Source organism: Sardina pilchardus, chromosome 5 (assembly GCF_963854185.1).
Source record: "Sardina pilchardus chromosome 5, fSarPil1.1, whole genome shotgun sequence".
NCBI classification, from domain to species: Eukaryota; Metazoa; Chordata; class Actinopteri; order Clupeiformes; family Clupeidae; genus Sardina; species Sardina pilchardus.
The window spans coordinates 35837928-35852527 of NC_084998.1; the positions used below are offsets into that span (position 1 = coordinate 35837928).

Below are 14600 nucleotides of genomic sequence, written 5' to 3' on the forward strand. Positions count from 1 at the left end.
AACAGAGTGAGAGATGTGCATCACTACTCCACTAGGGGCAGGTCCAGAGACTTTGTATTTGTATTGACAGTATGTGTCTGCTATTCGCAAGTGTCTGTAATTTTTATTCATGGAGTTTATTTAATCTATTTATTGTTATTATTTATTTTGTTGGGGGGGGGGGGTCTAATGTCACACCACCTTTCTTGACTGATTAAGATCTGTTGCCATCTGTCTCTCTTGCTTTCTTGGTGGGACCACAATGGAAATAAGCCTCAGGGCTTTTTTGTGTAATCCTGACTTCCTTGTTGAAAGAGATGGTGCGGTCTATGATCTGTATCATGTTCTTTTATTTTAAATATGAGTTGGTCAAATAAATCAAATCAAATCAAAGTTAGCCTAACACTTGAAAAAGCGACTCTTATCGGAGCTGCCAAGTGTCACGCTTTGAGAGTGACAGTCAAGAAATGTTTCGCCTGGCAGCCCTGATGTAAGATATGTCAAGCACATTCTACATAGTGGATGTTTGCACAACCATTGAGAGCTAATGCACAGTATTGCTTTTCAGTTTCTGTCTTGTAATGTTATTGTATATGGCCCCCTAGAATAATATCGAATGTCTATCAGAACTGCCCGCCGCCAAACACCTGAAGCAACCCTGTATTTCGCATGCACAGTTAATATGCGATGGACATTCGCCTACATTATTTACTGAAATGTAAAGGAGGCCAGCGTGCCAGTAGCTATTGTGGTATCAGACACCACAAATGATTGAGGGTAGGCTTTTTTATTTACTTGGGCTATGCAAAGCACAGGGCTGTCTGTGGGGCAGTGTATTTCGAGGCATTTATGAGATGTTTCGTTTGGATTATTAAGTTTCATGTCGTTGATGTCGGGATTTCCACCTGTTTGTGAGAGAATTCGTTGAACATGCTCTGTCTGTGCTAAATTAAATTGAGTTATTTGCATCGCGGCCACAAGTAGACTAGGCTATAGTTGCTGTATGCGTATTAGACTATAACTCCTGCGCAAACAAAATGTGTGCGCGTAGGCTCTGCATTAAGTTGATTACAGTTACGTGTTCATTAACTCTTCTAGCAGGGGGAGGTGGTGGATTTAAAAGTAGCCTAGAGACTATTTTGGCGCAGGTTATTGTTAATGCGTTGTCGCTAGTCGTCGAAATCATGCAGAACTGCAACGTTTTGTTCCAGCATTGTCAACAAATGCAGTGCAGCAGTGCATCAGCACACACACGGCTCTGTGATCCAGCATTGTTGTTGTTCTGCCAAGGGTCTAGTCAGTTGAGGTAAAGCGCGGGGGCTGGACTAGAGGTTCGAGGTGGGGCTATGTCGTCATAAAAACCCCAGATGTGCCTTTACACGGCAAAACGAAAACGGGGTTTTCAAAAACCTCCACCCTAGAAGCAGTTTTCAAAAAACATCGTTTTCAGCCTCCAAAGCGGCGGCGTCGTGTAAACAAAAGGCCTAACTGATGAAAAAAAACACAGTTTTTGAAAAAAACGTTGTCGTGTAAACAGGCCCTAAGATCACTGCCATGCACAACTGACAGACTGACGAAGTAATTTGTACCCAGGGCCATACAATTCTACAATGCTTCATTAAAGGCAAAAGGAGAGTTGAACTTCTCTGCAGTCTATCTGCACCTCCATCCTCATTTCCATGACATTTCTGTACAATACTGTGTACTGTTGAGACTGTTAGTTGATTTGCTTTTTATCATCATGTTTACATTGTAGTGTATGGTGTGTGTGGTGTCTTAAGCTGCTGGGACCTTGAATTTCCCCTTGGGGATCAATAAAGTATCTATCTATCTATCGATCGATCGATCGATCGATCTATTAAAGCTATGTGTTTCTTTCTCACTCTTCCTTTCTTATAGACGGCTGTTACAGATGGGTGTGTACAACTGCCAGTTGTATAACAACCTGGGCCTCTGTTGTTTCTATGCACAACAGTACGACATGACATTGTCGTCTTTTGAACGAGCCCTTGCACTAGTGTCTAGTGATGAAGAGCAAGCTGACGTCTGGTACAACTTGGGCCATGTGGCAGTGGTAGGTGATGTTTTTTGTCTTCTGGACTATCTTTAGCAGTACATCTTCTGTTGTGTAATTGTCACTATACATTCTCTCAGAACAAACAAACAAATGTAATGCCTTTTTATTGTTCTCAGGGAATAGGTGATTTGACACTAGCATATCAGTGTTTCAAGCTAGCTTTAGCTTTCAATAATGATCATGCTGAGGCCTACAATAATCTGGCGGTGCTAGAGCTACGAAAAGGTCGCATTGAGCAGGTGAGTACTTTTCAATCACCTTCATTCATTATTTTTCATCTAAAAGGGACAGATATTTCATGATGGAGATGGTACTGGACTTGAAATGCAAGTACAGAGGAGAGAGGTGGTTAAGCCCAGTCTGCTGAGGTTTGTCCTGCAGAGTTTAAGTTTCAGAGTTATTCTGAAATTCTTGTCTTTGTTGTTGGCCATCCACTTAAATGGGACATGGTCAGTGACTAAAGTGATCTCTGTACCCAGTAAGTAATATCGTAGTTTCTGCCAAGCATTACTTCTCTATGGTTGCATCATTCTTTTCATGGGAAGTAGCTTACGACTAATGAAGGTTACAGGGTATCTATACCATCCTGTGGTTGGGAAAAGACTGCCCCTAGACCTACCGCTGAGGTATCTGTCTGCAACAAAATATCTTGCTGCCGTCTGGGGTGTATAGCAAGGATTCACTGCACAGGCACATTATTAGGGGATGGGCAGAAGGGATGCATCTCCCACAACTTTCAAAGGAATGGTGTTTGTCCCCACCAACATTGTCATCTAAAAGAAGAACGAATGCCAGCGACAAACAAATAATTTCTAATTACTGACCAATGATTGTAGTGGCTATACATGGAAGATTGCTTTAACAAAAATGGATTTCAAAAGTAAAGCATATAGAAAGATACTTTATTGATCTATCGATGTGTTAAATTACCATAGGGTTACATAGGGGTGCCAATTTTTTTGACTCCAGTATTTTGGGAAGAACATTTATTTATTTATGATACATTATTCATTCACAAAGAAAATTGGTGTGTCCTTAAAGCTTGGATTTTTCCTAATTTTATTACTTAAGCCATTAAAATCAATTTCCAAAAGATGATTTTATATTCCTCTTTTTAGTCAACTTTAGCATGGGGTGCCAACAATTTCAACCATGACTGTATATATATATATATTCCTTTGTATATGCTGCCACCTTGTGGCGTTAGTGGGCAACTGTCTAATAGTCAAGTAGGCTACTTCCTGTTTTACGTGTTAGTCTTAAAGGGATATTCCGCCATTTTTGGAAATACGCTCCTTTTCCACCTTCCATCGAGCAAAACAATCGATATTTACCTTGTTCCCGTTCATCCAGCCATTCTGTGAGTCTGGCGATACAACTTTTAGCTTCAGCCTAGCATAGATCATTGAATCGGATTAGACCATTAGCTTCTCGCCTGCTAGCTTCATGTTTAAAAGTGACTAAGATTTCTGGTAATTTTCCCATTTAAAACGTGTCTCCTCTCAAGTTAGAAAGTGCAATAAGACCAACTGAAAATGAAACCTGGCGTTTTCCGAGGCTGATTTGACATGGAACTACACTCTCATCTGGCGTAATAATCAAGGCAACTTGCAGCTACTGGCACTACTACTGCTTGTTGTCTATGGGGACTATTTTCAGATGCTGCGTACGATATCACTGCGCCTATGGTACGTTTGCAAGTTGCCTTGATTATTACGCCAGATGAGAGTGTAGTTCCATGTCAAATCAGCCTAGAAAAACGCCAGGTTTCATTTTCAGTTGGTCTTATTGCACTTTCTAACTTGAGAGGAGACACTTTTTAAATGGGAAAATTACCAGAAATCTTAGTAACTTTTAAACATGAAGCTAGCAGGCGAGAAGCTAATGGTCTAATCCGATTCAATGATCTATGCTAGGCTGAAGCTAAAAGTTGTATCGCCAGACTCACAGAATGGCTGGATGAACGGGAACAAGGTAAATATTGATTGTTTAGCTCGAGGGGAGGTGGAAAATGAGCGTATTTCCAAAAATGGCGGAATATCCCTTTAAAAGAGTTTACAACAGATGAGCACGTTCCTGGCAATTTCCTTTTATATGAAAGTATTTACATTTGAGTCCTGGACATTATTTGTCTGTAAGTACATATTAGATATATTACTTGTCGGGTGTCTTTTGCCTTTGTAACTTGGGATGTGTTTTGTCCGCTTACTTAAGCTTAAAGGAATAGTTCGGAATTTTGGACATAGGACCTCATTTCCAACTTTGCCAAGGTGATATAGGTCGGTGGAAACAGTTTTTTTTATTGCGTTTAACCCCTTCCTTCAGTTGCAGCGTTCCCCTTTGCTAACGCTGGTTCTGAGCTAATGCATTTCAACGGTAACATCCAAAACAGTCTTAATCACTCCACAGCACACCCGAGACAAGTAAATTAAAACGTCAGACTGTCGATATACATGTCCGTGTTGATAGAATACTTTTAGAAATAAAACTAACCTTGCAACTCAATGATTTATTACATTTTGAGGGACTAGTTTCTCAATATCAATCCGCCACTGCCATACAGGTAACAAAGTAGGCTATTGCAATGCGATGCAAGATTAGTTTTATTTCTAACATTTTTCTATCAACACAGGCATGTGCATCGATAGTCTGACATTATAATTTATTTGTTTCGGGTGTTCTGTGGAGTGTTTTCAGTGGCAGGCTGGATGTTACCGTTGACTTGCGTTATCTCAGCACCAGATTAGCACGAGATGAACGCTGCAACTCAAGGAAGGGCAGAAATTCACTGAAAATGGTCTCCACCGACCTATATCACCCCGACTCAGTTGGAAATGAGGTCCTATGTCCAAAATTCCGAACTATTCCTTTAAGTTTGCTAGTTCTCGTCGGTCACGAGTGATAATTGCTGTTTGCTAGCTAATGGTGTGTTAGCAGCATAGCCTAATGCTATTTCATATGTAACGTGAAATTCATGTGCATTTTCTTCTGTATTATTTTACAGTTTTACAAACAAAACTAAAGAATATCTAAATCAAAGTCAAGCCTTGGATTTATTCGGAGCTTCAAAGAACTGTTAACTAGCTGTCTAGTCCTGCCTGCTAGTGGAGACGCAGTACGAGTCAAGTCAAGTCAAGTCAAGTTTATTTATATAGCACATTTCATACACAGAGGTCATTCAATGTGCTTTACATAAACAAAAACCAAACAGTAATTATAGCAGATAAAAGCATAGATGGGCAAAGAGTAATAGTAATAAAAATAATAATAATAATAATAATAATAATAAAAAGATCATAATAGAAAATAAAAACAAAGCATAAATCAAGATCAAATCAATAAGGAATAATTAACATAAAAGACTCCAGATGGAATAATTAAGAGACAGTTAGCAGAAAGCATCTGAGAACAATTTGGTCTTAAGTCTAGATTTAAAACAGGCTGCAGTTGGGGCCTTTTTAATGTCATCAGAAAGTTGGTTCCAAAGCTGAGCCGCATAGCAGCTAAAAGCTGCTTCGCCATGTTTAGTTCTAACAGCAGGTTTTACTAAGAGGTTTTTCTCCTGAGACCTCAGAGGACGAGAAGGTGTGTACTGCTGAAACATGTCTGATAGTTATTTAGGTCCTGCTCCATTTACTGATTTATAAACAATTAGTAGTGCTTTAAAGTCAACTCTGTGACATACTGGAAGCCAGTGCAGAGATTTAAGAATTGGAGTAATGTGCTCAGTTCTTTTTGTTTTTGTGAGAACCCTAGCTGCTGCATTTTGAATCATCTGAAGCTGTTTGATAGTCTTTTTAGGAAGGCCTGTGAAAAGCCCATTGCAGTAATCAACCCTGCTAGAGATAAATGCATGAATGAGTTTTTCTAAGTCATGTTTTGACATTAGCCCTCTCAGTTTGGCAATATTTTTGAGGTGATAAAAAGCTGATTTAGTTATCATTTTCATGTGACTGTTGAAATTTAGATCACTGTCGATTAATACACCGAGATTTTTAACAGTATCCTTTGCTTTCAATCCTTTTGTTTCAAGGAGAGTGGCAACCTTAATCCTTTCCTCCTTTTTACCAAATATAATTGCTTCAGTTTTTTCTTTGTTCAGCTGAAGAAAAATTTTTGAGCCATCCAAGTGTTGATTTGTTCTATACACTGACATAGAGATTCAAGGGGACCATAGTCTTTTGGTGACAGAGCTAAGTAAATTTGTGTGTCATCTGCATAGCTATGACATGAAATCAAATTATTTTGGATGATTTGTCCAAGTGGGAGCATATAGAGGTTGAATAATAGTGGCCCCAAGATCGACCCCTGGGGAACACCACAGGTCAGGGATGTTGGTGTTGAGGCACAGTTGCCGATGGCAACAAAGAAGCTCCTTTCTTGTAGATATGATTTGAGCCAGTTTAGAACTATGCCTGTAAATCCAACCCAGTGTTCTAGTCTGTGTAGTAAAATATTGTGATCAACAGTGTCAAATGCTGCGCTAAGGTCCAGTAGCACTAGGACTGATGTTTTACCAGAATCTGTGTTGAGACGTATGTCATTGAAAACCTTAATGAGAGCTGTTTCAGTGCTGTGATTTGCCCGAAAACCAGACTGAAAGTAATCAAAATACCCATTTGATGTTAGGAAGGTGGTTAGTTGATTAAAGACTACTTTTTCAATAATTTTGCCAATAAAAGGTAGATTGGATATGGGCCTGTAATTGTTTAAAATGGAGGCATCCAGGTTATTCTTCTTGAGCAGTGGCTTTACAGTGACTTAGGAAAAGTGCCAGACAGCAGTGATGTATTTACAATGTGAAGGACATCTGAGGCTATAAGGTGAAAAACAGTTTTGAAGAAATTTTTAGGCAGGGTGTCTAAGACACACGTGGAGGAGCTGAGAATCTGTACTGTTTTTTCAAGTGTTTCGTAGTCTATCAAATTGAACTCTGACATCAAGTTAAGTTTCCCTCTATTTGTAGCTGGAAGTTCCGGGTGTTGAATGAGTAATTTAGCAGATATATTGAGTCTGATTTTGTCAATTTTACCTTTAAAAAAACATGAAAACTCATTGCATTTATTAGTTGAGAGAAGTTCGGGCACTAATTGTGAGGGAGGATTTGTTAACTTTTCGACAGTGGAAAATAAAACACGAGTGTTATTTGAACTCCTACTGATGATGTTAGAAAAGAAAGACTGTCTTGCTTTGCACATTTCAAAGTTATATGTGCGGAGCATGTCTTTATGGATGTCATAGTGGATCTGAAGTTTGTATTTACGCCATTTTCTTTCAGTCTTCCTACACTCTCTTTTTAGGAGTTTAACCGCTGGATTTTGCTTCCATGGTGCTTTCTGTTTGTCCTTAACTTTCTTGGATTTTAAGGGAGCAATGCCATCCATAATGTTTGCCATTTTTGCATTAAAGTGATCCAATAAGTCTTCTACTGAGTCTGACAAATTACTTGATGTCTGTGAGAGTGCTTGCTCAAAAAGAACACTTGTCTTATAATTTATGATTCTCCTTTTTACCAACATAGATCTGTTCTGACTGTGTGGGGACATAGACACATCAAAGAACACGCAGAAATGATCAGATAACGCCAGGTCTTTAACAGCTGTGGAGACATTGAGACCCTTTGTGATAACGAGGTCGAGTGTATGGCCTTGAGAGTGTGTTGGCTCCTGTATATGCTGTGTTAGGGAGAAAGTGTCGATTAGTGCAATGAATTCCTTGGCATAATTGTTTTCAGGATTATCCACATGTAGGTTTAGATCCCCTAATATAATAAGACAGTCAAACTCTATGCAAATGACTGATAGCAGTTCACCAAACTCTTCAAGAAAGACTTTAGCTGAATGTTAGTCAGTAATAAAATAGTCATGAATAGTCAGTAATAAAATCTGAGGAGAAGACTTAATGCTTGCACACAGATATTCAAATGAAGTAAATTCACCAAATGATGACTGATTGCACTGAAAGGATGCCTTGAAAATTGTAGCTATCCCCCCTCCTCTTTTATTTGCTCTGGTAGCACTCAAAAAACTGAAATTTGGTGGAGCAGATTCGATGAGGGTAGCAGCACTGTTTGCTTGGTCTAATCATGTCTCAGTTAAGAGTAAAAAATCAAGGTTGTATGTGCAAATAAGATCATTAATTAAGAATGATCTGTTTGAAAGAGATCTGATGTTTAGGAGAGCTAGTTTTGCTGTAAGAGTTGGGGAGCTATGATCCACTGGGGAAATCTGAGGCTGTAGTGGTACAGGTAGGAGATTTGACTGGTTTACCCTGTAGGCTCGATGTGCTAGTCTTCTATTACTTGTCAGAACAGGAATAGAAAATGACATAGGCTTACTGGGTCCCGGCATGTTCTCAAAACTACTGTCACTACCATTTCTATTGCAGGGACCCACAGAATATCATACAATACTCTCATGAAGTTGTTGCTGCTTAGGTGATCCTTTTGCATGCGGAGGGGGAGGGCGTGGAGGTGCACTGCGCTTCAGTGCTGAAGGTCTTGGACTGTTAAAAATCTGCCTGGCTGCTGGTAGCAGTCTCTCCATTGTTGCAGGGAACATCATGTGCTTGAGTGGGGATGGTGACGGGTATGTGGGGGATCCTGTGGAGTTTGTTTGGGTGGTGGAATGATGAGGAAGGGATTGGGATGGGATATTAGGTGGGTTTGGGTGGCCTGGGTAGTTGGATTGGGTGGGGTGGTTATTGGGTGTGTGTAGTGATGGGAAATCAAGGAATAAAAGTCCAGAGTCTCCATCTGCCAGATGGGGTCCTGGGGGGTTTGTTGCTTCGCTTTTAGCAAGTATTCCAGTAGTGTGTTCCATGTTGTTATGGCTTTGTGGTGGCAAGGAGTCAACGGAGGTGGGGAGGGGCACTGGTACATGACCCTTCCTTTCTGATAGCCTTCCAACTGCTTTGATAGGTGCTATCTTCTCCTGTTCATGACATCCACTTGTTTGCTGAGATTTCGCAGAGTTTGACGCCAGTGATTTACTATGAATCATTTTAGCAGCACCCATCTTATCATGTCCAGTGGACGTGGCTGGGCATTGTTGTTCTGGTTGTTTATGTTTCTCCAGGGTCTGCATGTTGATGTCCTCAGTTTGTTCCGTTTGTGTGGCTACTGAGCGCTTATCAGAGGCTTGGCTCAAGGTTGGCAGAGAAAATGTTGGGTGCAAGAGAGAGAGGTGATAGTTCTGTGTTAAGATCTTGGCTCCAGTCCAACTCAGCTCTGTGCTTTTTGGTCTGAAATATTCCCTGCGATTCCAGAAAAGGTTGAAATTGTCAATAAAATTCATCCCAACTGAAAAGCATGTTTTTGCGAGCCAGGTGTTTAAACTAAACAGTCTCGTAAAAACAAAGCTTCCCTCTGCTGGGAGTGGGCCACTGATGAAAGTTTGTAATCCAAGTTCAAATTAGGGCTTTGACTCCGAACTTCGTTATTCGAATATAATTCGAATTTTTGAAAAATATATGATATTCGAACGAATTTTAGGCAGCTCTTAATATTCGAACCTGTTATGAGCATTATTTTTTTGTACATGTGTTTGCATGCAAACGTGGTTTTCAGATTCAGCGGCTTTCTCACATCTGGTAAAGTCGTGAATCATGAGCTCATTAGCAAGGCTATTAGGCGCTCCTGTAGGTGATGTTAGCGAGTGGTTTGACTAGCCTATTCAGTTTCCCCACGTGTGTGTAAGTTTCAAGGTAAGCTAATAGTAACTTCCTCATTGGGACAGGCCCTTTTAAGTCTTGGAGTTGGAAGACATTGGTATTGAGATGGTCAATCAACTTGAATGCATGCAAGAGTTTTAATCTGTGCAGCATGCTAATCATGCTAACCGGATAATTTAGCTTGTTGTCTTCTATGCGTCATTGCTTTCACGATTGTGAATGTTTAGGATGCATGTCGAGGGACGGGTGTCCATTGAGCGCGCACGAGGGAGGACGAGAGAAAACGGGCCATGGAGAATGAGTTTAGGCTACTTAGGCTATACTGTTTGGTAAAGTTGTATGCATGCCTCCACCTGAACAGCGTTATGTCGGTGCAATCAAGCTTCCAGGGATCTTGTTTTCATGCAGACAGACGCGGTCTGCACGGAGTGAAGGGGCTGTGTACGTGTGTGTGTGTGTATGTTAGTGAGAGAGAGAGAGACACAGACGCATGAGTGACAGAGAGACGGAGGGAGAGCAGGAAAAGGAAATTCAGCTTAATGAATGCTCCGTGTTTTTCCAATAGCATAAAAATAATGGTCAAAATATTATTAACAAATATTCGAATACATTCGAAGTTTGATATTAATAACCAAACGAACTTCGAATACGATTTTTGGCCAAAAGTCAAAGCCTTAGTTCAAATAGAGCAGAGAAAAGTTCCTTGAAATCTTGTTGAACATACAGTTGTTCTTTGTAAATGTCATTTGCTCCAACATGCACAATGATGCGCTTGATAGTTGTATATTTTGACACCAGTTCTGCCAGTTTGTTTTTTGTGTCAGACACTGAAACATTTGGGAAACAACATACAATCATCCTTTCCCCATTTAAAAGTCTCACTGTAGAGTCGCCTAGAATGAGGGTTGTGGGATGAACAGGTGCCGAGTGCTGCTTCTTGTCTGTGCCCGTCTTTCTATTGTTGTGGTTTGCTCGCTGCCTGTTTTGGGTTTTTTCCCTGGGAAAAAACCCGAGGGCAGCATAGACACCATTAGAAACCTTTAATCAACTAGTTTCCAAATATGTTTCAAAAGAGAATGTATCAATGGCACTTTGTAAAAACAATAAAAGAAAATCCTAGGATAGCTGAGATTGAGATGTGTGTTTGGAACAATTTTTCAAATCCCCAGGGGGGGATTTAGACTCCAAAGGGTTAAATGAATAGGAAATATTCAACATTTAAGGACATCTATTCTCTTTGTGAATGAATAATGTATTGTAAATAAATAAATGTTTTCCTTAAAATACAGGTGTCATAAGTATTGGAACGCCTATGATAACCTTTGTGTTAAAATTCCCATAGAGGCTAGCAGATTTTTTATTTGTTTTATTTGTTTTAAATGGCAGTTATTTCATGTATCCAGGACACTATGCCTATGTAAATTAAAATAACCCCACATCAACACTATACCCTTCACGATACCAAGAGATTGGCATGGTTTTATTTCACTTAGCCTATTAGCTGGTTTCATTCTCATTGGGGGGAATTCTCCCATTCGCGGGTAAGGTTTTTTTTACGCGTTTCTGTTGCGCACCTATCTGTTAAGCGGATTCTCCCATCTCAGCTTCTGCCACACCCACACCGCGCAAATTCGAGATCAAGGCGGGCTTATGAAAGAGGCGTGATTTATTTTAAAAAACAACCAGACTGATCCACCACCTCCTTAATTGAGGTTGATATGAAAACGTGGAACGTGGACTTTCTCATTGACCTTCTGAATGCCATTTAAATCTAGAAAGAACACCAACCAGTCTTTGATTTTGAAAACATATGCAAGGTGAACTGAATAAAGAACTGCCTACAGTAAAATTGTGTCATCACATAGCTTAACAAAGAAATTACTTCACTTTTGCTTTGACGTTTGTTTATAAAGAGTCAAGACGTGCTTGAGGTGTGTAGATTTATAATTCAAAAACTCACAGTTGACAAAAAGGTTTCGCTGACAGCTGCCTCACATAATATCAATTTATCTATGCTAAGAAATATGTAGACTGACATCTGCAGCTTCGAACACAGTAGAGAGACTGGCATAACGAGTTCAATCTCCATTACAAACGAATTAAAAGACGAGAGAATAAACTATGCTGCTCCACTATAGTGCAAACGTCTGTGCAAATGTATGGATGACTTCGGTGAAGTTGGGAAGAAATGGACAGATTCAAACGAAGTATGCTATGACATCACGTCAAGTTAAAACTGAAGATGCACAATCGGTAAACTCCTACTGACCTACTACCTACTACTGACATGAGCAATATGCTGTTTCACCTTGTAGTGGCGCTCAACCTTGTTCCAGCCCTCCAGGGTGCGTAGCTGGAAAAGTGCTTAAGCCATGGCAGAATGCGCGCAAGAGTTGTATAGATAAGAATCGCCCAAATTCTGGGGTTGCTCCACCAAAACGCGTAACTCGTAAATGGCCGATTTAAGTGGATGGCAGAATTCACTTAGAGGGAAATGCGCACAGTTGCGCATTTTTTTGGACTTACGCACCCTTACGCGCATGGGAGAATTCCCCCCATTGAGCTCAATGCAATTCAAACCAGCTAATAGGTTAACTGAAATAAATTTTGTTTTATTTTAATTCCAAAGGCCATGGGGACTTAATCAGGGTGCATAGTGTCCTGGATACATGAAATAACTGGCATAATAAGTCAAGGTATAATTCAAACTATCTTAGGCTGAATCTCCCTTAATATTGATGCAAGAAACGTGCAAATTCATTTCTGTGGGTTTCTCATATGACTAAATCTGCATGCCAAGTTTCTTTAAAATCTGTGACGATGAGGTCCGAAAGTGTCCTGATCTGACACTGAAACACCCAATATTTGACCCCTGAATGATAAAACAATAAAATCATTTTATCCAGATTTTATTTGAATCTGTTTTTGCAATTGTCTACATTTGTTGATAACTTTTTCTCCTTAACAGTCCAAAGCTTTCCTTCAAACCGCAGCATCACTGGCACCACATATCTATGAGCCACACTACAATTTGGCGACTTTAGCTGAAAAGGTAATTATTCTCTTAACATTTGTTTTGTGTAGATCTAGTATTTACTGTGGCTTTTATACTGTATATTATGACTGTTTTTGTTTGTTTTATTTTGAAAAGGTGTGATTTTGCAACATTTAGTTTTATGTATAGTTTCATTACGATTGTTATGATTATTATTCTTGTTTTTACAATTGGTTATAGTTGCCTCTGAATATATTTTATTTGAGTATTCCAATTCAGTTATGCTGGAGAGCCAGTAAATCAGTGTGCAGTGGAAACAATACCTGCTGTATACTATCTTATCTTGTCCCTACTTAACTATCCTCACTGACATTTAATTATCTGTGGTTGGTTTGTTTGTTTTCCAAGATTGGTGATCTCCAGAGCAGCTACGCAGCAGCACAAAAAGCCGAAGACGCTTTCCCTGAGCATGTGGATACCCAGCAGATCCTTAAGAGCCTCAGGCAACATTTTGCAGAATTGTGACCGTATGAACATGTTGTAATTATGCTGCTTTACAGCATATAGTCATACATAAAATACATTATAGTTATATGGCCGTGGTTATCTCTCTGAATCACTACTCAATTTGAAAACAAATTGTGAAATCCTTCTTAAAGCATATTTAGCCTGTTGACATGAATGACATACTTGAACATTTTGATCAGATGGCATAGTAAATGGCATTGATTATTTCAAAATAAGGTGTAGAGATTGACATACCAGTGGTTGATGCTAAGAATGGCCTGTACTCCAAAACAGGGCTGTCTTTGTGAACTATGACATACCCTTACTGACTGAACAGGTTAGGGTTGTGTGTGCAAGATCTAAGTGAATAGGAGGAGTGAGATATGTGTATAATCATTAAATAAATATTGGCAGTCTATAACAATGTCTGGCAAATATACTTTGATTCTACCATGAACGCAAATGAGACTGCAAATCAGCATGTACAGAAAAGCCAAACAGTTGGCAGCAACAGCCACCTCTGGGACACTAGCACTACACACAACACAAAGCATGGTTCAAATCAGTCAAACATTCTACAAGAAACAAGAAGATAATGTGTTTACTCAGAGAACCTTTTCTTGTAAGGGCTTTGCTAATTGTAATACCACGCATGTTGTGTACAGTACAGACTTGAATGTGAATGTGGGTGTTTCTATGTGGGATGCACGACGCAAAGAATCAAAGAGCATTTTGCAGAGCACAAATACGCCATCAGGACTGTGAATCCTAACTATCCAGTGACAATACATTTCAAAGAGGCTGGACACACTGATTTAAAAAAAAACTTGAGAGTAATGGTCATTGAAGTCATCTCTAAGAATGCAAGGGGTGGGGACAGGCTTTGACGCCTTCTTCAAAGAGAGACCTGTGGGCTATAGAGCTCGACAGTCCTGCCCCTCCTCCAAGAGAGCTTAGATTCTGGATGTAAGTTTCTCATTCATTTCTCCCATTGACATCATTTCGAGCAAAAAAAAGAAAAGTCAGAAAAGCGAAATAAAGGCAAAGGTACAAGATTGTGTACATATTTTAAATTCTGAGTTAAAGTCATATCCCATGATCCTTTGCAAACGTGCACACATTTTGAACATTGCAGCCTAACGATAGTTTAACATGGTAACATATTAATCTGAGAAAAGTAGATGATGACTTCCTACCATTCAACCTTCAAGATGAGAAAAACGTTCTTTTTCGGACGGCCACACATCGGTTCTGATAGTCCTGTCAGACATCTTGATTTTTTCGAGAGGACAGCGGACGACAGGCGCGGGAAAAGTTGACAGGTTTTGTTTGGGATTGCCATGGCAACGGCGATCTCTACCAATCAAAGGC

At 39.8% G+C, this 14600-nt stretch overlaps 1 protein-coding gene across 2 annotated transcripts in view; it reads left to right on the forward strand.

Moving 5' to 3' along the window:
- Window positions 1-13653, forward strand: part of ttc8 (tetratricopeptide repeat domain 8) — a 97054-nt gene extending 83401 nt beyond the window's left edge. For both annotated transcript variants that reach the window (XM_062537388.1, XM_062537389.1), the window contains 4 exons: window positions 1879-2053; window positions 2173-2295; window positions 12696-12779; window positions 13131-13653. In XM_062537388.1, coding sequence (XP_062393372.1) covers window positions 1879-2053; window positions 2173-2295; window positions 12696-12779; window positions 13131-13247 — 499 coding nt within the window. In that variant the 3' untranslated portion in view covers window positions 13248-13653. The remainder of the gene's footprint in view (window positions 1-1878; window positions 2054-2172; window positions 2296-12695; window positions 12780-13130) is intronic.
- Window positions 13654-14600: the final 947 nt, after the last annotated feature.